The following is a 27,626-nucleotide window of genomic DNA, read 5'->3' on the forward strand; positions in this document are numbered from 1 at the left end:
GGTAGATCTGTTACCCCCTATTTTATAAATATATATTTTTTAATGGATATTATTTTACGACATTCAGAGTCGCGGGTTGAGAGGTCAGACATATCATATGGCCGGGGCGCGGGTCCGCGATAGTCCGGATCGTGCCGAGGTCTAGCCGAGGGGTCATGGGTGACGGGAATCTTGGTATAACCCGGCCGGCCTAAATGCCTGCCCCGTAGCGAGGTCTAACACCTCTCTGGTCCGAGGACGGTTATTAACGAGCAAACTTAGCCCCTCTTTTCGGGAAAAAGGATGACGGAAATACCAAGATCGATATGAATAATTCGCTTGTTTGCTCCTCTGTAGATCAAAAAGATGCGAATCGGCTTCTGATTCATTGTGAAACTCAAAATATACATCGGCCAGTAAGCTTCGCCTATGCTTCTTGACTGGCAGCTGGACTCTTATTCTAGGAGGGCTCAGGGGCCACGAAACAAAAAGACCACCCCGCCTATCATACTAGCCACGAAAAGCACTGTCAGAATTCCAGCTCCTGCTCTATCTGCCGTTGTGACAGGGGGCAATTGTGCAGGCCCCGAACTTTCCCCAGTACCAGCACTCGGGTCGCTTGTGCCGTTTCCTCCTGTTGCTGTCGAGACTGGTTTTGAGGATGAGTCGAGGAATTTCACCATAATAGCACTCATCATCTGACTACCACTGATTGCATTCTCCATTGAATTTTGTCCATCGTACCCGCCGTACCACCAGCGGTTACCACAGAGGTTTTGGCCATTGCCGGTGCATGACTTTGCAGCGCCCTCGGCAGAGACTTGAAGTTTTGGTAGGATCTTCTCCTTAAGGGAAGGGATGATCAATGCAATATCTGCAAGCCATGACACTGTAAGGCCTTTGAAAATTGGCCAATTCGCGTCTTTATAGCATTGGCCCGAAGGTTCGCACCGGTCTGTGATCACACCTCCGTATTCAGGTAGGAAAAATGTAGTAAACAATGACTCCATCAGGCTATTTGTGATGTTAAGCCACTTACTATCGTTCGTCTACAACGAGGTGTGTTATTAGCATATTAAACCAGGATATATAGTTTTGGGTTATCAAAGGGGTGGGAGACAAAAGAAGAATACTTACAAGGGCATACATATAAGCAGCACCAGACAGATAGGTACCATAGTTGTAGGTCCACCGGGTGCTGTCAGGAAGGCCACAGCCATCGGGCCCCCCCGAGCCTGCCCTAACACTATCTGCCACCGCCCAGGTTTTATTATCGACCAAATTCACAGTGGTAGACCAGTCCCAGACTTTCTCAGCCCATATAGCGTACTCTTCCTCTTGGGTATACCAAGCGAGACGCGCTGCAAGCATAAAAAAGCCACCGTTTGACACTGCGTTCTTCATAGTATAACCACTTTGCCACACATCTTTCTGCCAGCGAAGGCCACCTCCGCAAATACTTGTGTCCCACCCCCCTCCCTGTGGACTTTTCTGGTTATAGAAAACACGCTCAGCAAGGGTGAGCCAGGTGTCACCACTTGGACGATTCGGCAGTTTGTATTCTGCTGCTGTGATCGCCGCGAGGCCCCAGAACATTTGATCATCATTTCCCTATAGAATAGTTAGAATGGTGGCTACATATATTGAAATGGACACTTACTACGCCTATCGCCCACGAAGGCATATAGTCTCCGCCCGAACCCCCCTGATGTTGCAACGAGACGCTGACTTCTTCGTTATAGGTTGTGTCGTTAGTAGCATGCCAATAATTAAGACATGCCAGAAACAAAGCAGCCCCTTCCCACCAGGATCTTGAGATGAAACCCGGGTTGTCTGTCCCATTTCCTTTGTACCATGTCATCATGTTGTAGGCGGCGGTGCTCCCGGCATCTTTGATAGATTCTACTCATTGAAAAAACAATGTAATTAGCAATTCAGCCATTAAAACGATAGGATATATATGCTGGACATCCAATCTCTTACCCTGGTCGTCAACATTCAGGTCAAGCGCGTAGACATGGCTGGTAAACGGTAGAATGTGCAAGGCCACTATGGCCATATGCCCGGCACCTTGAAACATCATTGCGCTCAGTATGATCGAAGTGGCCAAGAATAACTGAGGGACCAAATTTCTTCGCCGGTGCTGCGTTGAAGCCAAGGATTTTGTTGGAACCTAGATAAGGAGACGGTTTAGCCTGGAAGCGTGCGAGGCGGCGAAGCATCGAGCCGATTTCATTGGAGTAACCCAGGGAAGCGAAACCAATGGAGAGGGGAAGCTAACCCCACTTAAGGATTCTCTTTAAACCGAACGATTCGCTAACTATTTATAGCATACAGGGCCTTGACGGTAACTATCACTCGCTCACAACCGATTTGTATCTACAATTCTGGGTCGTGACCCACAGATCTTCTACACAATATAACCATACAACGAGACAACGATATCTTGCGGGAACACAAAGTAGTTCATTGCACTTCGCCAGGCTGATTATAGCTAGCCCGATGGGCGGCGGAGGACGCTGCACGGATGACTAGGCCGCCTAAAGACCAATGCAACCATTCCAAGGGTCCTGCATAAGCGACAGCTTAGCGTAAAAGATAAGCATCCTAGCTTCCGTTTTGGTCAGCAGCACTAGTCACTGCAACAGGAGTTAGAGCCTTTCTTGCCAAGAATTTAATTCTAAGGATTTGCCTCAATGCGTGCTCCATTGCACCGGGGGTGGGGGAAGAACGAAGAACGACACAAATCTATTTAATTAAGATGAGCTTGTGATAAGCTATGGCTGTTGAGTTTGTTGCCGAGGCCTGTTTTGGGGCGAGGTCTGTTTGGGGCAGGGGCCTGTTCAGGGATGCCTTACAGAGTAACTGAGCCGAACTGATCAGGCCTGTGGCCTTACAGGGGTGATCTGAAATAATTGCCGCGCAAACTGCGCTATATCCGGTTTTACTTCGCCTTTGATCACACGTGGTTCACTTTCTTTAGTTGATTTAGGCATAGTGAGTGGATAGAAATAACCCCAAGAAGATAGGGAAATGAAATTCAGCCTTTTCGCTGTGAAATGCCCGATTGGTGTGGTGCACTGGAAGGCACTAACAGTATGTCGCCAAAAGACCCCTGTCATATCGATTACATAAATTCACTTTGCTAACTATTCAGAGAAGACCTATGTTCTACAGGCAGGTATGTTGTGTGATGCCGTTTTTTGAATTGTAAGCGGAGAAAGAGGGTTCACGCCAGGCAAATACAGATAGCTTCAAGAGTAAACAATATAGGACAGGCTTGGGGCAATTCTAACAGCTCTCTGCTGCCTAGGACTTGTGTCCGAACATGATGGGGAAAACATATGTCAACGTCCTTGCTCACTCTCCATATCCTCAATAGCATCCGCCCGCTGTACACGAGTAGGGATTACAGCAGCTCTGTGCAGTTTTGCCGCAGGCATAGCCTTGCGCAATGCATGCCTATGGATGACTTAGTTAGATAAAGTGACAATATGCCAACCATGCAGCGATACACGTACTCTTTTTTCAAACCCGTTCAATTCATTCTCCTGATGAGGGCCAGATACACCAATAGCTGAGCCAACAAAGGTCAAAATAAGGAGGCTGAGGAGCGGCATATTCTCGTCTTATGGTGGTGCTTGTGGCTTTTGCTACTCAGTGTCTTTGGGATGAAGAGTACTGATCGAGCAGGGTATTGGCAGATTATTTATAATAATTTCATTCTCGCTTCAGCTGTCCTTGAGGGAGGGGGCTGTGGTTCCATTGCATATCACTGCAACATGGCGCTGTCAATATCGTGATTACGCCGCGTATTTATTATTTCCGCATGAAGCGCAGATTATCTTCAGGTTATCTTTACTTTCTTTGGAAGCGGGCTACGGGCTATAATGGGGCCTTGTGCTTGGATTGAAATATCTGTAAGCAAATCAATTAATTGGACATGAACGCAATCATTCTTCAATTATAGGTGTTGAAGCTACTAGCTAGGGAGAGAGAGAAGAAGAAGAGGAAACATGATCTATTCAATCTATCTGAAGCAGGGGATTTATACCCTGCCAAACAAAGAAAGACAGGCTTAGTCTGCAAACAAATGGAGGCATCAATGAGATGACTAGACAAAGGCATCAATGGGATGGCCGACATTGTCCAACAATAGGTTAAACGACATCAACCAAAAAAGAAAATAGAAAAAAAATTCAGAACTCAATCCGGATATAGTGTTCAAAGCAGATCCCGCAAAAAGAGTTAGATAAAGAAAAACAATAATGAGGAGCCAGTGAACATTGATTTAAGCAGTCCTTTGGGCGAAGAGTGTTCAACGAACATACCCTTCTCCACTCAACTTCAAGACCACGTGAATTTGCTAATACTCTCCACCCCCAGATACCTGTTTACTTGGGACGCATGCTCGCACACCGCGGCCATGAAACAAAGAGATTAGAAGGAAAAACGGGGACAAGAAAGCAAAAAGTACAGTGGCTACCATTTGATTGACCCCTCTCACTCCGTTGCCTTCATATCCTTGATGATTGGTCTCTTCGTCTCCATCTCGAGCCCGGGCCGAGCCGTATTCCCCCGCTGTAATTGCTCGGTTTGACGTACACGTAGGTCATTCCTGGATAGTTAGGGCTCCTACTAACTAACTAGTTAGTTAACTGGTTGGTTCATGACCCACTCTTAAGATCATGGACCCTCTTGCTTCTCGTCTATTCCTCTCGATTTAGTCCCGTGTCTTTGTCTCGCAACATAATGCCTGCCTCTCCAGCTCTCTTGAACGCAAGAATTCTGGTGAGAGACGTCCCAGATTCGAAAGATGAAGATTAATACTTACTGCTCTGTCTCTCATAGCTATCTCCTGATCAAGCCTTTTCGTCCTAATGAGAAGAAGCCAGGTGGGACGGGGGGCCAGGGGGGAACGTAGCAGCGAGAGTTGATTGGAGGCAAGAGCTGTTTGGGGCCGAGGTGCTTTTAGGGCTGCTTGCTCTACGAAGTAACTGGGCCAAATTGATCGAACCACCGCCTAACAGGGGTGGTCTGAAACAGAAATCTCCCAATCAGCCAAAGAAGGCGTAATCAACATGATAATTTCCGAATTCGAGGGAATATAGCCGCATATACAAAAGACTATGGTATATTCTTCGGTCCAGTAAAGTCACAGTCATAGGCCTATGGGGTATCCACTTCGCTATTGATTTGTATAATGAAGCTCCGCAATACTCAGGGCTTCTGAGGCCATGCAGTGCTACGCTGTTTTACTACGGTAGTATATTGATTGAGGCATATATACACATATCCGTAGATCCCAGCAACCTCACGCAGGGATGAATCAACATAATACAAGAATCCTAGAGGCAGTCTACGTAAGCCTTACTGGTGAGATGGGGTAGCCAAATCAAAGGTATAAAGAACCTCTTCTCCCTATTTGTTCTTTCCTCATTAAGTCGATCTCAAGCCACCTGCAACCAAAGATAAAATGAAGTTCTCTGTTCTCTTCCTCGTCGGCGCCCTCGCCGCTATAGTCAACGCTGCTGCTATCGCTAAGCCTACTGAAGGTCTCGAGAAACGCTGCACCGCCGGTATGTATTCCTAGGAGTCGGAGGGAAAGATAAGCAAGAATCTAGGCTGATGGGACACAAGAACACGGCTTGTGCCATGTTAATAGTGATTGCTGCTCCGGAAATTGCTTTACCCACACTCAAGGTGGTAACTGCATCCCCGCATAAACCTGAATAAGTATGATTTTGGTTGCTTTACCAATCTTTTCTTTGGGAGTGGTGGTGCTGATGGCGAATAGGCATTTGTTGGCGGTTGGGTACGGTAGCACTTGGAAACTTTCATGATTGTTATAGCTCAGCTTCCGAATTGAAGTCCCAACAGGAACGGGAACCTAATTCCCCAATCTCATGTCTTAAGAACAGGTCGTGATCTAAACCAAGTTAGTACATGGTGATTCTAGGTAAATTTGTAACGCATAGTGATACTTTACCACCAGCAAGTGATTTGTTGCATGAGAACCCGCATTTCCTCTGTTTTTGTATGTAAAGTTGGTCAAATTTGCAGCTCTGGTGTTATAACCACCAAGTATCGGCGTATTCAACGCATTGGCTTGAGGGTATTCCAACCTGCCCTCGATCGCATGCTGCTCTCGTCGGCTATAGGGAAGTATCTTCTGTGGCAACAGTATCTATTCTTGTTGCGATATAGGGCTGGTGTAGATAAGAAACAAAGCCGCAACATTGGAAATAATTCTCGATATGTCTATACGAAGAACCAAGTTGATTGAAAATCAACTTGATCTTCCCGTTTTATATATAGCCTCCCTCATTTCCTCTGCGATATGAAAGAATCAATCTTCCTTTGAAGGAGGTAAAAACAGTTCTGATGCTTTGAATGGCGAAAATGCGATTTACATATTGAAGTTGGTGGCTTGGGAGGGCCGTGAAGGACAGTATTGTGCAGTACCTTAAGATTAATAGTCATTGTGCTGCGTCCTGTTCTACGGGATATCTTTACGATATATAAAACGCACATTTCGTGACGCCCTTCCCCGTGTGAATTCTACATACAGTAAAATTCAGAAAAAGATTCACCCCTCGGGCACTCACAATTTGTTTCTCGGCTGGTACTCAAAACGAACCAAAAGCCAGGCTTAGTCGTAATCAAGCACCACCTTGAAATGGGCCAAGTTTTACCCCCTAGTCTCTGTTTCTGAATTTTACTCTATGTAGAATTCACACGGGTAAGGGCGTCACGAAATCTGCGTTTCATATATCGTAAAGATACCCCGTAGAACAGGACGCAGCACAATACTTTGTCCTTCACAGCCGCAGCGTAATTAATTGGAAATACTGTTGTAGTAGACCCTCCCATCACCAATATTACGACACTGAGCGCAACGCTTACATTAGGCAAAAGTTACCTATTTATGGGATAAGACGAAACGCCTTGTGTCATCTACAATAAGCCTTTTGCAATAGCTTGGTCCTGCGAATTCTGGCATGGATTAAAAGTAGCCATCTGAAGATGTTTTAAGTTTTGTCTGCGCGCCAATGTTCAGGAGCTCGATTGAATATTCAATCCCAGCTTCTCGCCCTGTCTGTAGCGCACTGACACTTATCACTATTCAGCTGTTTACGTTATAAGTCTCTCCCACACAAAACCTCGTACATACGACCATAGGGTGTGGAAAACAGGGCTTCCCGTCCGCTCAGCCGTACTTAAGCCACACGCCGGTGAGTTAGTAGTTGGGTGGGTGACCACCAGCGAATCCTCACTGTTGTATGTTTTTATTTTTATTTTTATTTTTACCCCATAGTCTCGGTCCTCTGCACGGCAGTTATCGCTGAGTGCGGGTTGGGGGTTAAGTTTAACTTTCTTGGAAATGGCGGGGAAAATGACGACAGTGACAATTCCCCATTATCCCCTCTCGTTGGGGAAGTATTCCCCGGGTATTGTGATATGTTGACTTGGCGCCACGCCACAGGGGTGATCCAATCATCTCCAAATATCTCTTTGTTGCCACTACCTTTCCCAAATACGCCCAATTCCCCGCAAACTGTATCCCTGACAAACCAATGGGCAGCATAATCCATCCCCACCCCCGTGGGGAAATAGGCTTCCGCAGTCAACCGCCGATCATTCTTGGGTCCTGTGGTGGTAAGATGAATTGACGCAGTGTCGATTGGCACATGGCTATAAAACACCACCAATCACCCGTGAAGGACCCTCTTGTTGACTCTTCACATCTTCTATCCCCATAATTGCCTCCACTATTCTGAGATTCCTCACACTAAGATTTACAACGAACATGAGTCTTGACAAAGAAGACAAGCAATTGGAAGATATATCCAAGGATTCTGTCGAGCAGATAGAGCATGTCGAACCTTTAGACTATGTGAAAGATCAGTCTGAGCTCAGCAGCATTGAGGCAACAGCTGCCTCCAAGACAGCTTGGCTGATCTCCATTGTCGTTTCCATCGGCGGTCTCTTGTTTGGTATGTTAACTATGCTACCGCGAGAGATGATTGTCTAACGAGCAGTTGTCTAGGCTACGACACGGGCTATATCTCCGCCGTTCTAGTCACAATTGAATCATCCCTCGGCCATGTCCTTACCTCGAATGAACAAGAAATGGTGACATCCCTCACAAGTGGCGGCGCTCTGGTTGGCGCAGTAGGAGCTGGTCTCACTGCCGATCGATTTGGTCGTCGTTGGCCCATTTGGGGGGCCTGCCTGGTATTTGTGATTGGAACTATCCTTCAAACATCCGCCTTTTCCGTCAGCCAATTTGCGACCGGAAGATTTGTTGTGGGTCTTGGGGTAGGAAGCGTATCTATGATCGTTCCTCTCTATAGTAAGTTTCTTCCTTCCCAAGTCACTGTCTCAATGGGCTTACCAATCCATAGTTGGTGAGCTAGCGCCTGCGCAATACCGTGGCCGCATGGTTGCGTTCAACAACATGAGTGTCACGTTCGGTCAACTCTTTGCAAGCGCCCTTGGGGCGGGTTTTGCTAGTGTAAAAGGCGAGGGGTGGCGAGCGACCGTTGGTATTGGAGCTGCTCCAGCTGTTGCACTCGCTGGGCTGTTGTTTTTCTGCCCAGAGTCACCTCGACAGCTGGTTGCTCATGGCAAACTGGAAGCAGCAAACGCTGTTCTTCTAAGAATATACCCGAAATCGACTGTTGAGCAACGACAAGCCAAGATAAGATCAATCGAGCTATCTCTTCAAGAAGTGACTCAAGCTATGGACAAGGAATCCCTTTGGGTCACTTTCAAACGCATTTTCACCACACCCGCCACCGGCCGTGCAGTTCTGACCGCGTGCATGATCATGGCAATCAGCCAACTTGGAGGCTTCAACACTCTAATGTACTATGCCGCAACGCTATTTTCGATTGTCGGATTCAGCAATTCCACAGCCGTCGGTATCACAGTCTCCGCTACAAATTTCGTCTTTTCAATTGTCAATCTCGTACTTGTGGATAGGTTTGGCCGTCGTATTCTTCTAACAATCACCGTGCTCGGAATGTCCATCTGCATGATTGTCGCTGTCATTGCGTTTCGATATATCCCAATAGATACCCAGACTCTGGTTGTGGAGAGTAACAATGTCGGCTGGCCAGGCATCCTGGTCCTCGTCGCAATTATTTGCTACGTCGCTTGCTATTCATCCGGCGTCGCCACTATTGCATGGATCGGCACTGAGCTAATTCCTCTCGAAGTTCGAGCAATGGGAACTATGCTAGTAGGTTTATCCCCATTCCATCTTCTTAATGCACTTGCTAACGAGCTGGACTAGAACACCGTCACCTGCTGGAGCACGAACATCATCATTTCATCGACTTTCCTTTCCATGATGAAGAGTTGGACCCCAAGTGGTGCTTTTGGGTTCTATGCCGCAATCTGCTTCTTCGGTTGGGTTTTCGTAATCTTATTGTACCCCGAGTGCAAAGGGATGCCGCTGGAGGCTATTCGAGAAGTTTTCAGCGACGGATTCGGGGTCAAGTATTCAAAGAAGTGGCAGAAAGACCACAAACACGATGTCAAGGTGCGAACAATGGTCTTGGGACATTAGATCCGAGACGCGAAGTTATCAACACTAACTTGGACTGGTCAATAACTGCAAATTGAATTTAAATTGTCTTCCTGGGGCATTTCAACTTTCATCTAGTCGAAAGTAGATAGTCGCGTGATTGCGGTTAAATGTATAACAGCCTCTGCAGTACAATTGATGGCGAGGCAGTCTAGTCATGCATCAGAAGAAGGGTGCGAACTATTGGAAGCGAGACTTCATATTTACCCTAGAAGTGAGAATATAAGACGCTTAGGCAGGACCTAAGAGGATACCTAGGATAAATGTGGAATCGGAAATAGAGACCAAATATATACCATAGTCGCATAACGAACTAATAGTTACTTCTTAGGAGAAGCAGCCCGCGAATGGAATATATATAACTATAGGTTATAACCCTTAGCAGACAGGGAAAGGTTATGCAATAAAACTCCGCGAGACCGAACAATTAGGTTCCCCCTTCTCTCCGACGACAGAGCTCGCAGCATGGAACCATAGTCCGCAAATCAAGTGCGATCGCTAGGAATCGCCTTATGGCGAGCCATTGCAGCAACTTCCGAACCGGGCGGATTAAAATCCACGAAGCCATGTTTCAGGTATAGCGATGCGCCCTCCTTGCTGGCATCCACATAGGCCGCAACGCCATCCTTATCCGCCAGGTCGCAGCCCCACTGGACAAGCATAGAGCCAGCTCCGCGCCGTTGATAATCAGGATGAGTGCCAAGTGTATCTAGGTCTTTTTTTTTTTGATGTTGGACGTCAGTAACAATCTCTTCCATTCTGAATTTTAAAAGGGTCTCATTCATACAGTAATGTTTCTCATCACCCATGACGCGTTTCCTCGCCTGCTCCAATTCTTCAATGAAATCCTCACATTCCTGGTAAGGCGAGTCCGCATGCCAATGCGGAAAGCGACGACCTCGCTCTTCTGGCATGGCCAGGTCCCATTTTCCAAAGGCAACTAGCCGTGGTCGGCCTCGTTCATCTTTCGACTCGGTGTCAATTACTCTCAGGTATTTGCAGTGGGACTTCTGAATGTCCCCCAGGTGCCAATCCCGGTGCCATTGGTGCATACCAGGGGTGTTCGGGAAAAGTTGCCCGATCACCGGCTGTGTGAAGGAAGCGAACCATACCTCGGTGATGGCCGAGACGTCCTCCGGTGTCGCCGGCTCTAGCACGAGAGAATTGGTTGTTGATTCCATATCCAAATTGGTTTGAATACGCGTTCAAGTGTTTAGCGAAAGGCTATCAACTAGGGGGCTCGCACCAAAGCAGGCCTGTTTAATACAATTTGATTCAAGAAAGGGTGGGGGCTATTTCCTGTTGAAACACAGCCTCGAAGTGGGAATAAAACCCGCTTAATGGTCGCCGAGAGGGTATTGAGATGCATTTCAAGGGGCGGTTTGAGGAGCGGGGGGCGCATAGTACCTTCTAATGAAGGAAGAGGTGCGAAACTATAAGACAGTTGCAATGGTTGCCTGCACATGTGGATTTCTAAGCCCTTCGACATGGATTAATTCAAAAATACCGCACATAACAAGGGTCCTGGCCACTTGCAATGGCCCGTCCACGGGTCGGATGGGGAGTTATGCTTTGGCCCCCGACCCCGTGTTCCATCATACGATGCGGTCGATCCTTGCCTAATGAAACCATCCGCCCCCACGGTTGGGTTGAAAAGTTTAAAAAGAAGCAAACTATTTATGTACTTCGTATATTGGAAGCGATTGCGGGATGTGAAAAGCTTATTATTCTTATTTGTAAACTCAATTCGACGTTATTTCCATTCGGGAAGGGCAAAGCATGTCCATGTTACCTCCAGTATTAGTGTATAGCCATTACCTAGGTTGGTCGGGCGACCACTTGCCACCGTTGCTAGACGGGGGGTGTGTCTCCAAATCCGCCATTATGTGTGTCTGGCTTGACTGGCTGTCGACCTCCCAATCTTGCGTGACCAAAATTTGATCTCGTCGCATCGGCAAAGGGAAGTCTTTGCGATTCTCGAACCTGGTCTTGCGGTCCCGCGAATTGGACCCCCCTGTGATTGAGAGCGTATCTTGGAGCTCCAAGAGGTCGGTTCTTCCACGCCATCAAGCTTGAGCCCGTTCGATCGCATCCAGGACAGGAAGGGGCTGAGTTGTCCCCAACAGGCCGTCACGATACTGAGGCACTGAATGATCACTTCGAAAATGGTGATTTCACACATTTGAAACGTTGGGTCGTTGGTTTTCGTGCCATTCTTAATGAAGGCAAGCTCGACGATCGTTGCGATTGTCACACTATCGAGGGAAAGAGGATGAGCTTCGAGTTTAGAACTATAGGGGAGAGAGCACTCTGTGTAGCCGGGTCACTCACAAGAGCCGAGGTAGGAAGATACCCGCAAAAACCAGGCGTCGCCCCAGCGTCGTTTGGACGCTAGAAATCAGAATCATCGCCTGAGTGACAATCAAAAGGTCGGTAACGATGTTGGAGATAGCGATAAAGTAGCGCCAAGTTAACTGGATCGGCCCCGCCGAATCGCATTAGTATTGTCCAGATTCGGGGCGTAGGAAGTGATAGGGAAAAAGAAGAAACCGCTTACCAGGTTAAAGCATTGGCCGTTCTGAAAATCCCATGTATGGGGCAGAGAGCATTGGAATGCAGTTCCAATGATCACAACAGCTGCCCAGGCATATACAATAGCCTCGACGCCTCGAGCGAGCCATTTATCTTTGGCAGATGGTGTAAGACTCCGGATAAATACGACTAGAGATAGTTTCGAAAACGTGAGGCTCAGGAGGTAGAGAAGAGACCCGGCGAAAAGGTTCTGGAAATGAGCAAATTAACCTTGGTTCTAAAAGTCAAACAAGTGAACGATCGAAAAAGGCGGAAGATTCGTACTTTCATTACCTGTTCCATATCGGCGCTGGAGACATCTTTGAAATGCTTTCCATAACCGGACCCAACTGCCAGCGAAACAACAATACTCTGCCCGATGGCGAAAAGCAGAGACGTAATGATCAGGAGATCATCCGTGGTGAGCCTTTTGAACAGTCGAATTTTCGTTACGAGTCGAGCAGAGACACTGAAACCGATCGTGACCAAAAGAAACCATGTGGTGACATTGACCGCCGGGTCTTTGGTGTCACCTTTGAATCGTGTCCCCATTGAGCCAAAATATGTCAAGGAGGGTGAGTTACTTGAAAAGAAAAAAAGAAGGAAATGAAAGTATTATAATCATGCTGACGAGATAACATGCCTTTTGTTTTTTATTATATCGCTGTGCGATCTGGTAGTGCGCGCATTCGATTTCCAGTGCCCAGAAAAGAGCGACCAGGATGCAAAACCGCCCCAGAACCTTATAACATATCGGTGTTACTATGTATATAAAAGTCTCTAAAGGGGTGTTATGGCTTCTCCAGGATTCTTTATATCATGTGACACTTGTTCCCTTCCCATACCATCTCGATCTCTATATGCGATCTATATGTTTGCCTGCTTGTCACTTGAACGGTGTTTTTTTTTTAAATTCACAATAGTCATTGTAAAAGGACACGGTAACATCGAGAAGTCTTATCACGTTCAAGCTCCCCCTTTACTCGAAGGATTCGCCCGGAGTTCTGGCCCGGCCTCCTCGCATTAATACGAACCCTCGATTGATTATTGCCCTATGAGGAGCCGCCGTCGATATACCCCCCACATAGAATAACTGTGGCGTACATTCAATTGGGTATGGCGCGCTTCCTGGGGCAACCTTCCCGCGTGTGATCGACATTGCCGCATAGCACATGTTTGGCCCTAAACCTCCTTGGGGCGTCGGGCGGAGCCCAGAGCGTGCCTGAGATTAAATTTCAACAAGCATATGCATTAGCGTCGTCCACTCGCGTGCTTTCTATTATAGTCGATGTAACATACAAAGTTCATCTCTCTACTCCGTAGTCAAGTCTGATACCCTTCCACCTGCCTTCCAATACTTGGCCGACGGAGTTTTTCCCACCTGTTTTGTACTTTTAACCCAGCTGCATTCCTTATATTTACCTCGGTGTTCACTTCCCACTTTTCCTTCCATTCCATTCGTTCAAAAAAATCAAAAGCTATGGCGGCCTATGAAATGAAGAGCAGTACTTCCGTCACTAGCAGGGGCGGGGGGCAGGTAGACCGTGATAATGTGCATCTCCAGCGGATGGGAAAGAAGCCAGTCCTTAAGGTATGCAATGCCTCCTTCAAGCTAATAAAACTCACCTGGCCAGACTATTGACACTTCTATCTAATCAGCGAAACTTCGGCATTCTATCGATCCTCGGCTTCAGCTGTACTATTCTGGGTACTTGGGAAGGCCTGCTTGGGTGAGTCGGTCTAATTCCAAATTTTCACGCAACCCATCGCTAATCGGTCGCTTAGTACCTTTACTGGCCCTCTTACAAAGTGTGTTCACACGTCAACAACCTGCGGCTTTGCAAAATTCTCTAACAGATAATCAGTGGCGGCTCCGGCGGTGCGATCTATGCCTACATCTTCGGGTGGGTTGGCTGTTTTGCCAACTTTATGGTCTTGTCGGAATTGGCCTCCATGTATGTTGCTATTTCTTGATTGATATGGCCAGAGTCAGAGCTAACTGTCCAATAGGGCGCCTACCGCAGGAGGCCAATACCACTGGGCTGCCATGCTTGCCCCGCACAGACTCCAGAAGTTCCTGAGTTTCATTACAGGTAAATTTCCGCCTCGTGCACAGACTGAAAATAAAATACTATTTGTTGCTGACACTTGAGCCCGTAGGATGGTTTGCTGTTCTCGGCTGGCAGAGTGCCTTCGCTGCCTGTGCCTTTTTAACAGGAAAGATGATCCAGGGTGCCGCGATCCTAGGAAACAACCTCTACAATGCTTTGCCTTGGCAAGGAACATTGATTGTCTGGGGCTCGCTCAGTCTTGCATTGATCGTGAATTTGGTCGGCGGCAACTTGCTGCCCCGCATTGAGGCGATCATTTTGGTTGTGCATATTCTTGGATTCTTCGGCATCATAATCCCCCTCATCTATATGGCGGATCATAACACAAAGGAGCAGGTTTTCCTGACTTTCCAAAATGGAGGAGGTTTTGCCACGCAAGGACTATCCTGGTTCGTTGGCATGACCAGCTGTGCTTTTGCCTTCGCTGGAGGTGATGCCGCCGTGCATGTAAGTTTTCTTGGAGCTACGCTCTCCTCTGTACGCTTCTGGCTAACAACCCCTCAAATAGATGTCTGAAGAGGTCGAAAATGCTTCGACCGTCATTCCTAACGCCCTTATGATTAGTGTCGGAATCAACGGCTGCCTCGGCTTTGGTATGATAATAGTTATGATGTTCTGCACCGGCTCCGACCTCGGTGGTACGCTGGGGAAAATCACTGGGTATAACTTTATGGGTATCTTCATGGAAGCAACAAATTCAGTACCGGGTTCATTGACTATGTGTGCTATCGTTATCACTATTTATGCCTGTTCCCTCATGGGTCTACTGGCTGCGGCGTCTCGGCAGCTTTGGTCTTTCTCTCGAGATAGGGGAGTCCCTGGTTGGCGATGGTGGAGTCAGGTAAGCACTTCGCTATCAATCAGAAGCCCTGCATGGTCTAACATTTGCTGTTCAAGATTTCCTCCACGAAGCAATTGCCTATTTTCGCCATCATCCTTACAGTTACTGTCGCTGTGTTGATTTCCCTGATTAACATCGGTTCCAGCACTGCTATGGAGGACATTGTGTCCATGGCAGTGGCGGGTATCTACCTTTCTTACCTCATGGTTTCTGTTTTGCTTTTTTACCGCCGCGTCCGTGGCGACATCTCCCTATTTAATGACAACGAGGATGATATTGTCAATGTGCCCGGGGCAAAGCTTGTCTGGGGACCTTTCCATTGCCCCGGCATCATTGGTACCGCTATCAACGGGTATGCGATCATCTACATCAGCATCGTCATCTTTTTCAGCTTCTGGCCAAGTACAATGGACCCAACAGTGGAAACGATGAACTGGAGCGTTCTGGCAATTGGAGGCAGTATCTTCCTTGCCATTGTATACTACGTTGTGCGCGGCCGACATGTCTACAAGGGTCCTATCGTGGAAGTCTCCTTGTAGAGAGTTGCCACATGGGACTATTCAGGAAAAATTTAATGTTTTAATGGTACTTTTTAGCAAGGGCATTTACAGAGGTGGGCTAAATCAAGGTGGTAAACTATTCCACCACGGTGTTTAGCCATGCTGGAACAGTAACACTTGTCAGTTCAGTGCTGGCATCATTTATGTGTAACGTATAGAGTACGGCAGTTTATAGCCGCCAGTGCGCCAGTAGGGTTTTTGCCAGCAGTACTATGATGAATTTGCGTATTATATACAACAATATCAATATCGCACCAATTCTGTATACAGGTGTTGGATCATGCCTGCATGCCTCAGTCATCCTATTGATGCCTTTGATGCCATTGTACAGGCCTTTGTATAGTCATCAATCATCAACTTGTTTGCTTGCACACTGAGCGTTTCTTTGTTAGTCGGGGTATAAATACCCTGCTTTTGATAGATTGAATACACAATAATTGTTCTTCTTCTCTCCCCCCCCAATAGTCCTTTGTTAGTAGCCACAACAACAAGTTATATGACTTTAGTCCACTTCTCGATAATGAGGTCTTAACGCTTGAATTATTAACACCTGAATTATCGATGCCTAAATTTACTACTTGAATTCACTACTTAATCCGAAGTAAAGCAATCGAGTCATATTAGCTAAAAGAAGACTTGGTCAATGATATTCCGGGTGACTGACGTACGCTCCACTCCTTGTTTCACGCCCCCTGATGATGGAAGGAGTTTATGCCAGCCGCCCTTAAAGTTGATCCGAGTCAGAGAGATCTGCGTTCTTGATCTCAGAGGCATCGCATTCTATCTTTACGGGGCCCGCTTTTCAGACACGTAGGTATGTAGCTTGTGATGGGTGTGATAAGGGTGAATGATTTGATAATGGAAGGTACTTCAGTACTTCATTCTGACATTGTAGGAGGTTTGTTAAGGTCCCCATATCAGTGCTAACAGCAGGAATGCTAAAGCAGCCCAAGCCCATGCGAAATTGGTCCTTTTTTGCTTCCTGGGCATTACCCATCGAGGGCCTGAACGTTGCGGGAGCGGGATAAAGTTTAGGGCCACGGCGTCTTCGAGAATCTTCAGAGCTTTTTCCGTCGGTTGAGTTCCAGCGTATGGCACGTAATATCGCAGAATAAACCTCCAGAAAATGCTACTTCGTGTCTGCAATCTCACCACTATTCGCGAAGCCCTGTAAATCTTGGCCATGCGATCAATTTGTATTTTATTGAATCGGCGCAGGTGGTGGTCGATCTCCTGACCACAAAGCTTATGTGGGAAAGCCTTCGTATTCAAAGCATCATGTAGTATATTGGCTAAGGACGCAGCATCTTCAATAGAGCAGTTGGCTCCTTGTGCAAGGTTTGGCGTCATCTTCATAGTTTATTGTTAGAAAGTGTTGCGGTTTTTGGTCTATCAGCCATACCTTGTGCATGCTGTCTCCAATACAAACAATGCGACCACAGTGCCACGTCTGGAATATGTTCTCTTCCAAGGCTGTCATGCCGTAGATCTCACGGTTTTGCCATAGCTGCGCAAACTGAACGCCCCTCCATATGTACATATCAGTCAACTGTTCGCATAATAAGGCAGCATCTGTGCGCGAGAAGCGCGGCGCACTGCCGTACGGATAGGTTTTATCCAGCTTTACCACGACAAACCAGGCCAGCCGCCGCCTGTCGACGCCAGGGGCAATGATAAATGATTTTCCGTTGTAGACACTCAAGTGCATATGGCCAACCTTTAGCTCGGGGATCTCAGAGGAAATTCCGAAAATACAGGCATAGCCAACGGTCATCCCTGAATCCGTTAAAGCAGTTTGTCAGCCTTCTTTCTGTAGAAGCGTTGCTGGGACACAGTATTTTCGAAATATTTATAACCACTCTCAGCCACACTTACCGTTCTTTTCGGCCTCGGTAATCACTCCAGGCCGCAGCGCATCAGCGTTTTGCCACATTTGTGTCCGCACACAACTATGGACCCCGTCAGCTCCAACAACTAGGTCTCCCTCGTAAGAATGTCCATCTTGTGTGTGGACAAGTACACAGTCTTGGTTTTTTTGTTCAACACGGACAACAGTTTTGTCCACGAATATGTTGGACTTTATTGGATAACCGTCATACAGGATCTGAAGTAGATTCTGTCGACTAAGGAATCCCATTGGGAAGCCGAAACTAATGAAAACCGATTCAGTTAAGTTTCATGAAAAGACAACTCTAGTGGGAGTGATAAAATCATACGCTTCATGCATAGATTTAGGGTAGGGGCTGCTGAAATGAAATCCATCTGGAAAGCGAACGTGAGCACTATGCATCGGCTCGATAGTCCCCTCGACGGCGTCATAAAGACCGAGCTGGTCCAGAATTCGCGCCCCATTGGGCATGATTGCAACAGACGCTCCTTCATGGGCCGCAATTATAGAGCGTTTTTCGAGGATAATACAGGTGATACCTGCTCTGTGTAGGCAGTGTGCCAGTGCAAGACCCGCAATTGAACCCCCGACAATAATGACCTCGAATTGGGAATCGTTCATGTCTACTTCGGAAGGAGGGGTAACAGGTAGTAGAGACCAACAAGGCTTATTTGCGAGGAGACTAGATAAATATATTTTGGCAAACAAAGATTTGCGAAAGCCGCTACCCAATCTACTACTGTTAAGTATTCGTCGGTCCCGTCCCAGCTTGATTGGCTCCTGAGTGATGTTGGCAGAGTTACCACCCAACACATCCGCCTCGCTCAGGTCCATTTCATGCACTGGGAGATGACATTCCATGTGACGTTGAGCGTGTTCGTTCAATTTTGTACCGCTTTTGGGGCGCTTCCACCATCCTTCCAGTCGTGAGCCACGGTAAGCTCATCCGCAACCGTAGATCATTCCAGCTTCCTAGTTCAGCTTACCGTAACTAGCTTGTGGCCGTTTTTTTTCTTGGGTATTTTCAAGGACTTTTGCGTCACAGATACTATCAACGACGAACATGACCAAAGTTGGAAGGGATAATCCTGCAGAGTGGGAATAAACCAGATAAACCACGAATTTAATTTTATGTCAAACTATTGTAGCTTGCAATGTCTTTAGGTCTATTAGGCACACGAAAGATAATCTCAGATAAACCGCCGAGATAACAGGCAATATCCGTTCCTTCAACATTGGCAAATTGAACCCACTTATCGAGACATCAACGATTTTCTCCTTCAGCTCAGATGTATTAGCTTTGGCGTCCGAACCACTCATTGGGTCGCACATCTATGTTCCTTAGCTTGACGGCGAGATCCATGAATGTTTGCTGCAAAGACATAGCTGAATAACGTGCATTATTTGATCAAACGACTCCTGGTTTTAGCTTCATTCCGTCTTTTTTTGATGGGGATCAGAGGCTAGCCTCTCGGACCGGTGAATGTACCATAGAAAGGTCCCGTATGAGCCATCCAACAAAAAGAAAACCACACCACCCCACCAACCTAGCGGACTGTGCCAAAAGATATTGGAATACCCGTTTTGGTACCGTAGAACTTCATAAGGAAAGGTAAGAGCAGTCCCCACGAAACGACTGATCCTACAATCACAATTGGACGAGTCAGCTTGTTGATACAGATTAGGCTGCAGAGGTCATTTACCATATGAAGAAGGACGTGCCCCGTGTACTACCTCTGACAATGAGTTGACATAGCCCCCCGGCACTAAGAAACAGTTGGCAGAACCAGGCACTCCACGCCGCAGCCGGGGTCTGCCCAATGTGGGCGACCAAGGCCACATGCGCAGATATCCAACCGGCAATACTGACGGCAAATATCCAAGGCAGATTCCGCTTCACCAATGGCGCGTGTGCCCATTCGTTTGGAGCGAATTTTGTAGCAGCGTATACAACAATGAAATTCAGAGTCAACCAACTCGCAAAAATATATGGCCAATTCGGTATGTCGGGGGGATAGATAACTCCATAAACAAACTCGTAGGCAATATTGCAGCAGAGCGGCATCAATGGCATGCCATAGGTACGGTCTTGGAATGACTTGTGGATCACCGCGACGTAGTTAGCTAGCCAACATACACAGACTCCAATGCTGAGGATGGTGAGAGGCCAAGAATGCTCAAGGTCTGTGAGAGCTGTTTGGGAGGCATTGGACTGGGACATCTTGATCTTTGTTGATCTTTAGGATAAAAGAAAGGGCCGTTGTAATGGTTGATGCACTAAGGATATATATGTATGCTTGTAGACATCGACATACCTTGACCAGATCACTCAATATACGGCAATTTAGCAATTGCCTGTGAGTCATCTGTATACAGGAGACGAATAAGATCTAGGTAACATCACTGACGAAGGTTACATGTAATTTAATGAATACTGACTCTGTAACTCCATACGAACTTACCGGCTGAATGTTTGCGACGAATCAGACTGATCTGGTATATGGAGCTGCCGTGTGTACACAATTACGGGCAAAATTGGCAATTCGCCCACTGGATAGGCGGGGAAAGTCTGTGTTTGAGAGCTTGTTAATCAATATTAGACTAGGATTCTTTTTCATTTGACGTTGATTGAGCAATATAGATTCGCTCAATTCCGGAGGCTCAATTGACCGCACCAGTCAATCTCAGGTTTGACCTCGACATAGGGCCAGAATACAGTACCTCTGAACTACACTGATTTTAAAAGATTTTTGCTTTTTTGCATGTCGAGTCGAATTTTGAATTGAGCTTTTTGTTGAGAAAACAAAATTCCTCGGCGAGCATTCCACGGCCCGGAAAATTCTTCCGCGGCGGGAGTGTAACCTAAATCAATGACATGACATTCATCAACATCAAATGGAAATAGACGCAGTATACAGCAACCACTGTCTAGCCCTCAATTCAGAGTCTATGTATGTGAACCCGCAGATGGACGGTGGCTTGGACGGTTCGGTTGCACCAGGAATTCTCTAATTATATAAGGAAACATTTTTAACCCTTCCTCCTCGAAATCCAGAAACGGATAGGCTGTGTCTGGAACGCAGGCTGAATGCTGACCCTCGGGAGTTTTGCAGCGGGGTGTTACGAAGCTTATTACATTCAGTGGACAGACATAAGCTTCTACATCCCTGTAGCCCCACCCAGCTCACCGCCACTGTAGATTTATACCGCCTCTCGAAAGCGGGTGGCATGCACCATGCTAGAAGATTTGAATTCATAGGGGTTTTTGACCGGCGGTATATTATATAATTATGGGGGTGTGGGGCCCAGGGGTGTACCTAGAAACATATCCATGGATGCCCAGTCACTCAGTGGTACCTGAGGCCCCTGTTCACGCCCCTAATTTAGTTTAATTTGATTATTTCTTTTTCTTTTTCTTCAAATAACCAAATAGATTATATTTAAATCATATTGAATTTAGATCGTACCGGCCACCGTTGCACAGAACACTACATTGTTTGAGACGAAAGAAACAGACATTGAATAAATCATCACTTCATAATCGATCACTAGGCGTGAAAGCGCTGAACCACGCATAATAGAAATGTCGCTAGCATTTACTTCATCAATTATACCCCACTAGGTTGAGTACTTGGTAACCTGATTCTGTAGGGTGCATAGTCATATACCATGTTGGATGATAGAGGACCTAAAAGCCATTCCATAATGTTCTATTCATCCACACATCTCATCTGTAACCTAAGAATCCTCGTGTCGCAAGTCTTGAAAACAGCCAAGTCGAACACATAATTTGCTATAGAAAACTCGCCGGAACAGTAACTTCAAACGTAAAGGGTGACCCTGACGTCACAATCTTCATAAGCGCACTTATATTCAAAAGAGTGTCCTTGTCAAATTTAAAAATTTGTTTGTTCACATCGGACTAAATTTGTCGCTGCTCACCATCTTTAATCGTGCTTGTTTAAAACCATGTTGCAGACAATTGAGATTTCGACACCGATAACAACGGCCGTTGGGTGCCCTGAAGACGATGTGTTGCTGTCCAACGTCAAGCGGGCGCTCTTGCTTTCTACCCAACACAGCAGGGAGCAGGTGAAGCCGGACGGACACTGGTGTGGTGAAGTTGAAACGAATGCAACAACAACTGCGGAATACGTGTTCCTATACCAAGCTCTGGGTCTAGACCTCATGGCAGATCGAGAAGCAATCATCTCCTGGCTACTCTCTGAGCAAAGATCAGACGGCTCTTGGAGCATTGCCACTCTATATCCAGGGGACATCTCGGTAACAGTTGAGGCATACCTTGCTTTGAAGATCCTGGGTGTCCCTGAGGTGAGCCACGCATTGCTCAAAGCCCGCGACTTCGTCATCGCTGCTGGTGGTGTCGCCAAGGTCCGCATCTTCACACGCATATACCTCGCTATGTTCGGCCTGTTTCCTTGGACGGTCGTACCGGAGTTGCCACCCGAGCTAATCCTTGTGCCATCGATGCTACCTATCTGTATCTATCAATGGTCAGCTTGGGCACGGGCTACTGTTGTCCCACTCCTGATTATCTCTCACCATCGTCCAATCTATGCCCTCCCGAACCGAAAGCCTGAGTCCAGCACGTATCTGGATGAATTGTGGTGCAATCCCATGGATAAGATGGTACCCTACACTTATGGCCTTTTTGCCTTGTTGGGATCCGACAACATCGCCTTTGCGTTCGCCTTCGTTGACTCAATTTTACATTGCTTGAATGGGCTGAGGTCGTTCAACCCTATTCGTCGATATGCTATCCGGAGGTGTGTCGATTGGGTCCTAGAACATCAAGAGGAAGCTGGTGACTTTGGGGACATCATGCCGCCATTGCATGGAGCTATGTTCGCTCTGAGCTTGGAAGGATACCCGCTAGATTCAGACCCTATCCAACGAGGCCTGAAAGCCATCGAACGCTTTTCGTGGTGTGATGAGCGCGGGAAGAGAATTCAAACCACGGTCTCCGCTTTCTGGGACACCAGCCTGATGATTATCGGCCTGAGTGATGCTGGAACGCCATCAAAAATCCCTTCGCTTACAAAATCTATGGAATGGGTGCGAGGCCGACAGATTCTCAGTAAGCACGGTGACTGGACTGTATATAATCCCAACCTGAGACCAGGTGGTTTCAGCTTCGGTTACTATAACACTTGGTATCCCGATGTGGATGATACGGCGGCGGCTGTTGTGTCGATGATCAAACAAGACTCCGATCCAGTGCATTCTCCCTGTGTTTTGGATGCCATGGAATGGCTTCTCGGAATGCAGAACAAAGACGGAGGCTGGGGTGCTTTTGATCGGGACAACAGCAACATGTTTCTCAATAAGATCCCTTTCAGTGATATGGAGGCCTTATGTGACCCGTCCACTCCGGACGTCAGTGGTCATGTCCTTGAGGCCTTCGGCCTCTTCTTACTAGCGAGCCGGCAGCACAATACACAAATGGACGGGAATGAGCTTGTCGATTCTCTGACGTCGGCCTCTCAGAGAGCGATTTATTACTTATCCGACATGCAAGAATCGTCGGGCGCGTGGTGGGGGCGCTGGGGCTGCAACTACATATACGGAACGAGTTCTGCCCTCTGTGCACTGGCATATTTTCTTGGCACCAGAGTGAAAAGCAATTGGAAAGAGAAAGATGACAGCATTTACGATTGTGTGAGCAATGCAATACAATGGTTGGAAACGACTCAAAATCAGGATGGCGGTTGGGGCGAGACTCTCGATTCCTATAAGGACCCTCTGCGAGCTGGCACTGGCCCCTCAACGGCAACACAGACAGCTTGGGCGCTTATGGCTTTGTTGCCATATCTACCACCGTCGACCGGAATGCTCCGAAAGGCGGTAGAGTATCTGCTACGAACACAGCGTATGGTAGGTCCTGAAGCGGCAACATGGCATGATAAAAGCTTTACCGGGACTGGATTCCCGAACCACTTTTACATCAGATACTCTTTCTACTCTCATTACTTTCCGCTGATGGCGCTCGGCCGTTACGCAAGTCTACTGGAACGATGTCCGCCAAGTGTATATGAACCTCCCAAGGAGCCTATAACTACTCTCGATAGCGACTTGGCAGACCTACGAAGGAGAAGCTGGCCACGCCCTAGCTGAGGAGATTTAGCGTATTCAAAATGTTGCGAATTCTTGGCGCTAAACAACGCGTCGCGCCTGACTCCTCTAACTTCGAGTTCGATTTCGCTATTATTGACTTTTCGCACCATAAGCGGCCGCCTACAAGTATTTTTTTTTGGCTAGTTCGAAGTTTAAAACGAATCAAATTCCTCAGTAGGACAAAGTGAGTCCATACAGATGAAAATTCGTTGTGATTCTCGCTCACCTGCACGGCCTCCAGTGCCTCAGTTGTCTAAAGCTCCTCCCAAACCGTTTGAGCATATACGTACGCGCCATCTAAATGGCCTTTCGACTGCCGATCGCTGTACAATTGTTAGATATCTTATGCTTGGGTGGAGCGAGGCTAAAATAGCAGAAGAATTTCGGGTACACCTATCTACTGTCTATCGCATACGGAGCAATTTGGTGACGTACGGTAGTGTCCGCAAACCATATTATCGCCAACTTGGACGTGCTCGGAAGGTTTCGAAAGCCGATGAGGATGCACTGTTTGAATGGCTCCTATATGAAGCCTGACGTAATCAAGATGAGGTGGTATTTTGGCTCTGACAGGAGCGAGGGTGATGGTCACTCAGCCCACAGTGTCTCGGCTGTTGAAGCGTCGGAACTGGACTGGGAAAGAGTTGCGGCGAATCTCTCTAAACCGAAGTGAAGCACTACGACGTGCCTACCGAGATGATATACGTCATTTCGTGGTGGAGGACCTTATCTTCCTTAACGAATCTATCTTCAATAAGAAGACCGGTTGGCGTTATCACGCCTATGCCCTATTGATGAAGAACAACCACCATGTAAAGCTGATATCAGTCGAGGCAAAAACTGGATCGTCTGTGCTGCTATGACACTTGACGCCTGGCTTCCTTGTACGGGTATCAAAGAGGGATATTGGAACTCCAAGAACTTCTTAGGTTGGCTTCGAGATACCCTCCTTCCTACAGTCAATCAACCAGATCGTCCTGTCTCTGTCATTATCCTAGATAATATTTTATCTATGTGAAGAGTGAGGCAGGGCATCTTATACGCTATGTGCCCCCATACTCACCTGATTATAATCCTATTGAGCTCACCTTTTTAATGTTAAAGGTATGGATAAAGCGAAATTGAGTCTTTCTCCGGTAGGAGTGTCACTTATATAGAGATTTTTTAGAGCTTTCGATCAGGGAGAGTAGGTGTGATTAAACTTCGGCAGAACCCATTTTGGGTCGGAACCTTCGACCCAAAACCCAACCCAGACCTAACCCGGACCCAGTGACTAGGGCCCCAGAAAACCCGGTTTAGGCCGAGTTCGACCCAGCTTTTGTATAAAAAGGGGTCTTAGCGGTCATAAACCTGTAAAACCAGCAGAATTGTACACATAATTAGCGTGTTTATATAGTTTATAACCTAATTTCCGGCCCTAGACCCAGACCCATTACTAGGTCGAAGGGTTCGACTTAACATCCAACCCAGACTGTGTTGGGTCTGGGTTGGGTCTGGGTTCAATCAATCAATCAATCAGTCAATCAATCAAAGTTAAATTAACCTGTTGCAGTCTAACTAGTTGCGTATGATTATGCAGGCGCTTCATCCAACTGAAACAAGAACTCGAAGCCAAACGCAGAGTTGGGATCACTCCCAAGAGTATACAGATGCTGATCGTAAAGATCGTGGAATCAGCCCATTCCTGTAGATCCTGTAGATCCATCCGTCGTGTGGAAGACTAGTAGCACCATTCGCAGCACCAAAATTGCCTAGGTGCTGCGGGACTTGTCAAGGCCTAGTCGCAAATAAGCTCCTAAATAGTCTTAAGGTATTCAAGTACCGGTCTAGGAACTTTAATAGAGTTATTACTACTAATATAGTTTAGTAACTAGCGTACGTCGTAGTTAGCATCTAATATACGCTCGTTAGTATTACGAACTTGTATAGCCCCCTAAAAGGCCTGGCTATTAGCTTCCTAGCGCCACTATAGTATCTACTAATATAAAGTTGGTATTAGAAGATAGAGCCGGAAGTTACAATTAACTTACAATTAAAATGAGGACCGTAGCCTAAGGCGTTGTGGTACAATTTCAAAAATTAGATTCGCGTAAAGATATGTGTTTTTAGTCCAATCCTTGAGAACATTGCTATCCCTAATGTTTCCATAAGAGCCAAATATCCTCTTCAAAATCGCCGAGGTAGTCATATGAAAAAAGTCCCTTAATTTAGAAACTTCACTCCAAGAGTCGAGAATTCTTTTTTGTTCAGCACTCGAAGGGCTCAGTGTCCCCCATACTTCTCCGTGGAGTTGGTATTCAATCGTTTGCGAGTCAGAGACCCGTTTCTAAAACTCCTCCGCGATGAAATCTTGCCAACTATCCCTTCGACAGCGGTATTGGTGATACAAAGCTAGAAGGTGTCATACGTCGTCAACACAGTATGATGCTATCTCGTTCAAAAGCGGCCATGCATTAGAAACACCGTATGGGCCCTGTTTTTGAGGATTCCATAAAATGTCTCTCCTTTCCTTACAGAGCATTCACTCATTCCTTTCTCGTCCGCCTACAACATCTTTCATGCATTTCGAAAGGCCACCTAGGAACTCAGCCCTACATTGAAGTTTCGCTGCATTACACGCCACACCATGAAATGCTTGACGTCATAGTATGACGGTCATACTATGATCAGCACTAAGCTTCAAGTTTGGCAAATCGGAGCGCCGAAATAGGTATGGTTAAATCACAGAGGTTCGAGACTAGCTGGACAGAAGTGGTGAACCTCTCCCTTTGAAAAAGAAATAGTTAGCATGAGAATCTGACAATAAACCACTTTAGGTTTTAAATAAGGTCTTTCCTAGGCTTTCTAGTGTCCGTACCCTAAGGATTTTAGTATTCGGAGGAGGGTACCGTCGGAAGCGGTTAAACCACTTTACTCTCAGATTTCAGAGTAGAGAATAAAGGGATCACGTATAATAATACGTAGAATTAAGCGTTTATCACTAGACTTCGCCATAAACCGCAAAACCCATAAACCGCCCCACCCCAAACCGCAATTGGGGCGGGTTTTGGGGCGAGCTCTAGAAACCGCAATGGTTCTTGGGGCCCCAGTTGGTTTATTAATTACAGGCCTAGTAATTTTGGTATATCTTATACATATATAAATCTAAATATATCATTAATTTAGTAGTAATTGAAGGTTATAGGTGATAAAAAATATTATCGGTACTCGTGGATTACAATACGGTAATTAATTATAATGAATTTTATGTAAAATTATGTAAAATTATGCAAAAATGGGTTTTAAATGTTTTTTTGGGGCCCCAACAGAACCCATCAAAAACCGCAGTGCGGTTGCGGTTTGGGGGTTGGGGCGAGGGTTTGGCCCGAATTGCTGTTTATGGCGAAGTCTATTTATCACTATCCGATAGAATAAGGGGGGGGACCGAGGCGAGAAATCGTTTTCCCTTTAGTTCGATGAGCATCTTATTCGAGGGTATAGGTGATAGTGGAATACGCCAAATTGTGGATACGCGTAATTGATATAATTGAGCACCCTACGGTCCCTACCTAGGCTTGACCGACGATTTTGCCCCATAGATTTGGAGAGAGCTTAGTTCCGCGCGCCCTATTAGAATTAATAGGGCGTAGAGGTGTTCTTAGAACCATGGTTGATAGTTGAAAAGGGTGGGTTAAATTGACGTGTAGGAGAAAACGCGGGTGTGGCGCCGAAATCACGGAAACTTTGGCGGTAGAACTATACATCTAGTTCTACATTGGTCTACTAAAGGTTCCTCATCAGCTGCATTACACGTCACACTATGAAATGCTTGACGTCAAACTCTGATCAGTAATAAGGTTACATTTAGTCCTACATTGGACCTTTCGGATCCTAAACTGAACGGAGGGTGATGAGGAGTGGAGTATCTTTAGTGAAGACCTCAATTGGACATACGCAGGTCTTAGAT

At 46.6% G+C, this 27,626-nt stretch overlaps 10 protein-coding genes across 10 annotated transcripts; 4 read left to right on the top strand and 6 right to left on the bottom strand.

Annotated features, from left to right (window-relative positions):
- Positions 1 to 331: 331 nt before the first annotated feature.
- Positions 332 to 2,095, bottom strand: N7471_002565 (glycoside hydrolase family 76 protein; the record flags this gene model as incomplete). Its single annotated transcript, XM_057275285.1, has 5 exons — positions 332 to 414; positions 437 to 1,028; positions 1,117 to 1,590; positions 1,640 to 1,881; positions 1,963 to 2,095. Coding segments are annotated over 4 exons (1,428 nt in total), but the record flags the coding sequence as incomplete, so codon positions are not given.
- Positions 2,096 to 3,326: 1,231 nt separating this feature from the next.
- On the bottom strand, positions 3,327 to 3,599 carry N7471_002566 (uncharacterized protein; the record flags this gene model as incomplete). The annotated part of the gene is made up of 2 exons (XM_057275286.1): positions 3,327 to 3,441; positions 3,514 to 3,599. The coding sequence occupies 2 exons, from the start codon at positions 3,597 to 3,599 to the stop codon at positions 3,327 to 3,329; spliced, it is 201 nt and encodes a 66-aa protein (XP_057139924.1).
- A 1,856-nt stretch (positions 3,600 to 5,455) lies between these two features.
- N7471_002567 (uncharacterized protein) lies at positions 5,456 to 5,715 on the top strand (the record flags this gene model as incomplete). The annotated part of the gene is given in 2 exon segments (XM_057275287.1): positions 5,456 to 5,558; positions 5,573 to 5,715. 2 exon segments carry the CDS (start codon positions 5,456 to 5,458, stop codon positions 5,713 to 5,715), a joined length of 246 nt encoding a protein of 81 aa, XP_057139925.1.
- Positions 5,716 to 7,789: 2,074 nt separating this feature from the next.
- N7471_002568 (myo-inositol transporter) lies at positions 7,790 to 9,556 on the top strand (the record flags this gene model as incomplete). The annotated part of the gene is made up of 4 exons (XM_057275288.1): positions 7,790 to 7,976; positions 8,030 to 8,335; positions 8,388 to 9,226; positions 9,281 to 9,556. The coding sequence occupies 4 exons, from the start codon at positions 7,790 to 7,792 to the stop codon at positions 9,554 to 9,556; spliced, it is 1,608 nt and encodes a 535-aa protein (XP_057139926.1).
- A 503-nt stretch (positions 9,557 to 10,059) lies between these two features.
- On the bottom strand, positions 10,060 to 10,755 carry N7471_002569 (uncharacterized protein; the record flags this gene model as incomplete). The annotated part of the gene is made up of 2 exons (XM_057275289.1): positions 10,060 to 10,289; positions 10,362 to 10,755. The coding sequence occupies 2 exons, from the start codon at positions 10,753 to 10,755 to the stop codon at positions 10,060 to 10,062; spliced, it is 624 nt and encodes a 207-aa protein (XP_057139927.1).
- Positions 10,756 to 11,456: 701 nt separating this feature from the next.
- On the bottom strand, positions 11,457 to 12,697 carry N7471_002570 (uncharacterized protein; the record flags this gene model as incomplete). Its single annotated transcript, XM_057275290.1, has 4 exons — positions 11,457 to 11,829; positions 11,906 to 12,048; positions 12,132 to 12,356; positions 12,431 to 12,697. The coding sequence occupies 4 exons, from the start codon at positions 12,695 to 12,697 to the stop codon at positions 11,457 to 11,459; spliced, it is 1,008 nt and encodes a 335-aa protein (XP_057139928.1).
- A 928-nt stretch (positions 12,698 to 13,625) lies between these two features.
- Positions 13,626 to 15,636, top strand: N7471_002571 (uncharacterized protein; the record flags this gene model as incomplete). Its single annotated transcript, XM_057275291.1, has 8 exons — positions 13,626 to 13,736; positions 13,805 to 13,875; positions 13,931 to 13,954; positions 14,011 to 14,100; positions 14,156 to 14,238; positions 14,306 to 14,703; positions 14,765 to 15,097; positions 15,154 to 15,636. The coding sequence occupies 8 exons, from the start codon at positions 13,626 to 13,628 to the stop codon at positions 15,634 to 15,636; spliced, it is 1,593 nt and encodes a 530-aa protein (XP_057139929.1).
- Positions 15,637 to 16,560: 924 nt separating this feature from the next.
- Positions 16,561 to 18,166, bottom strand: N7471_002572 (FAD-dependent oxidoreductase; the record flags this gene model as incomplete). Its single annotated transcript, XM_057275292.1, has 4 exons — positions 16,561 to 17,007; positions 17,060 to 17,433; positions 17,533 to 17,807; positions 17,874 to 18,166. The coding sequence occupies 4 exons, from the start codon at positions 18,164 to 18,166 to the stop codon at positions 16,561 to 16,563; spliced, it is 1,389 nt and encodes a 462-aa protein (XP_057139930.1).
- Positions 18,167 to 18,976: 810 nt separating this feature from the next.
- On the bottom strand, positions 18,977 to 19,766 carry N7471_002573 (uncharacterized protein; the record flags this gene model as incomplete). The annotated part of the gene is made up of 2 exons (XM_057275293.1): positions 18,977 to 19,187; positions 19,249 to 19,766. The coding sequence occupies 2 exons, from the start codon at positions 19,764 to 19,766 to the stop codon at positions 18,977 to 18,979; spliced, it is 729 nt and encodes a 242-aa protein (XP_057139931.1).
- Positions 19,767 to 21,514: 1,748 nt separating this feature from the next.
- On the top strand, positions 21,515 to 23,680 carry N7471_002574 (terpene cyclase/mutase family protein; the record flags this gene model as incomplete). The annotated part of the gene is made up of 1 exon (XM_057275294.1): positions 21,515 to 23,680. One exon carries the CDS (start codon positions 21,515 to 21,517, stop codon positions 23,678 to 23,680), a length of 2,166 nt encoding a protein of 721 aa, XP_057139932.1.
- Positions 23,681 to 27,626: the final 3,946 nt, after the last annotated feature.

The sequence above is a fragment of the Penicillium samsonianum genome (genome assembly GCF_028829775.1).
Source record: "Penicillium samsonianum strain IBT 33392 chromosome Unknown utg000002l_segment0_segment0, whole genome shotgun sequence".
Classification (NCBI taxonomy): domain Eukaryota; kingdom Fungi; phylum Ascomycota; class Eurotiomycetes; order Eurotiales; family Aspergillaceae; genus Penicillium; species Penicillium samsonianum.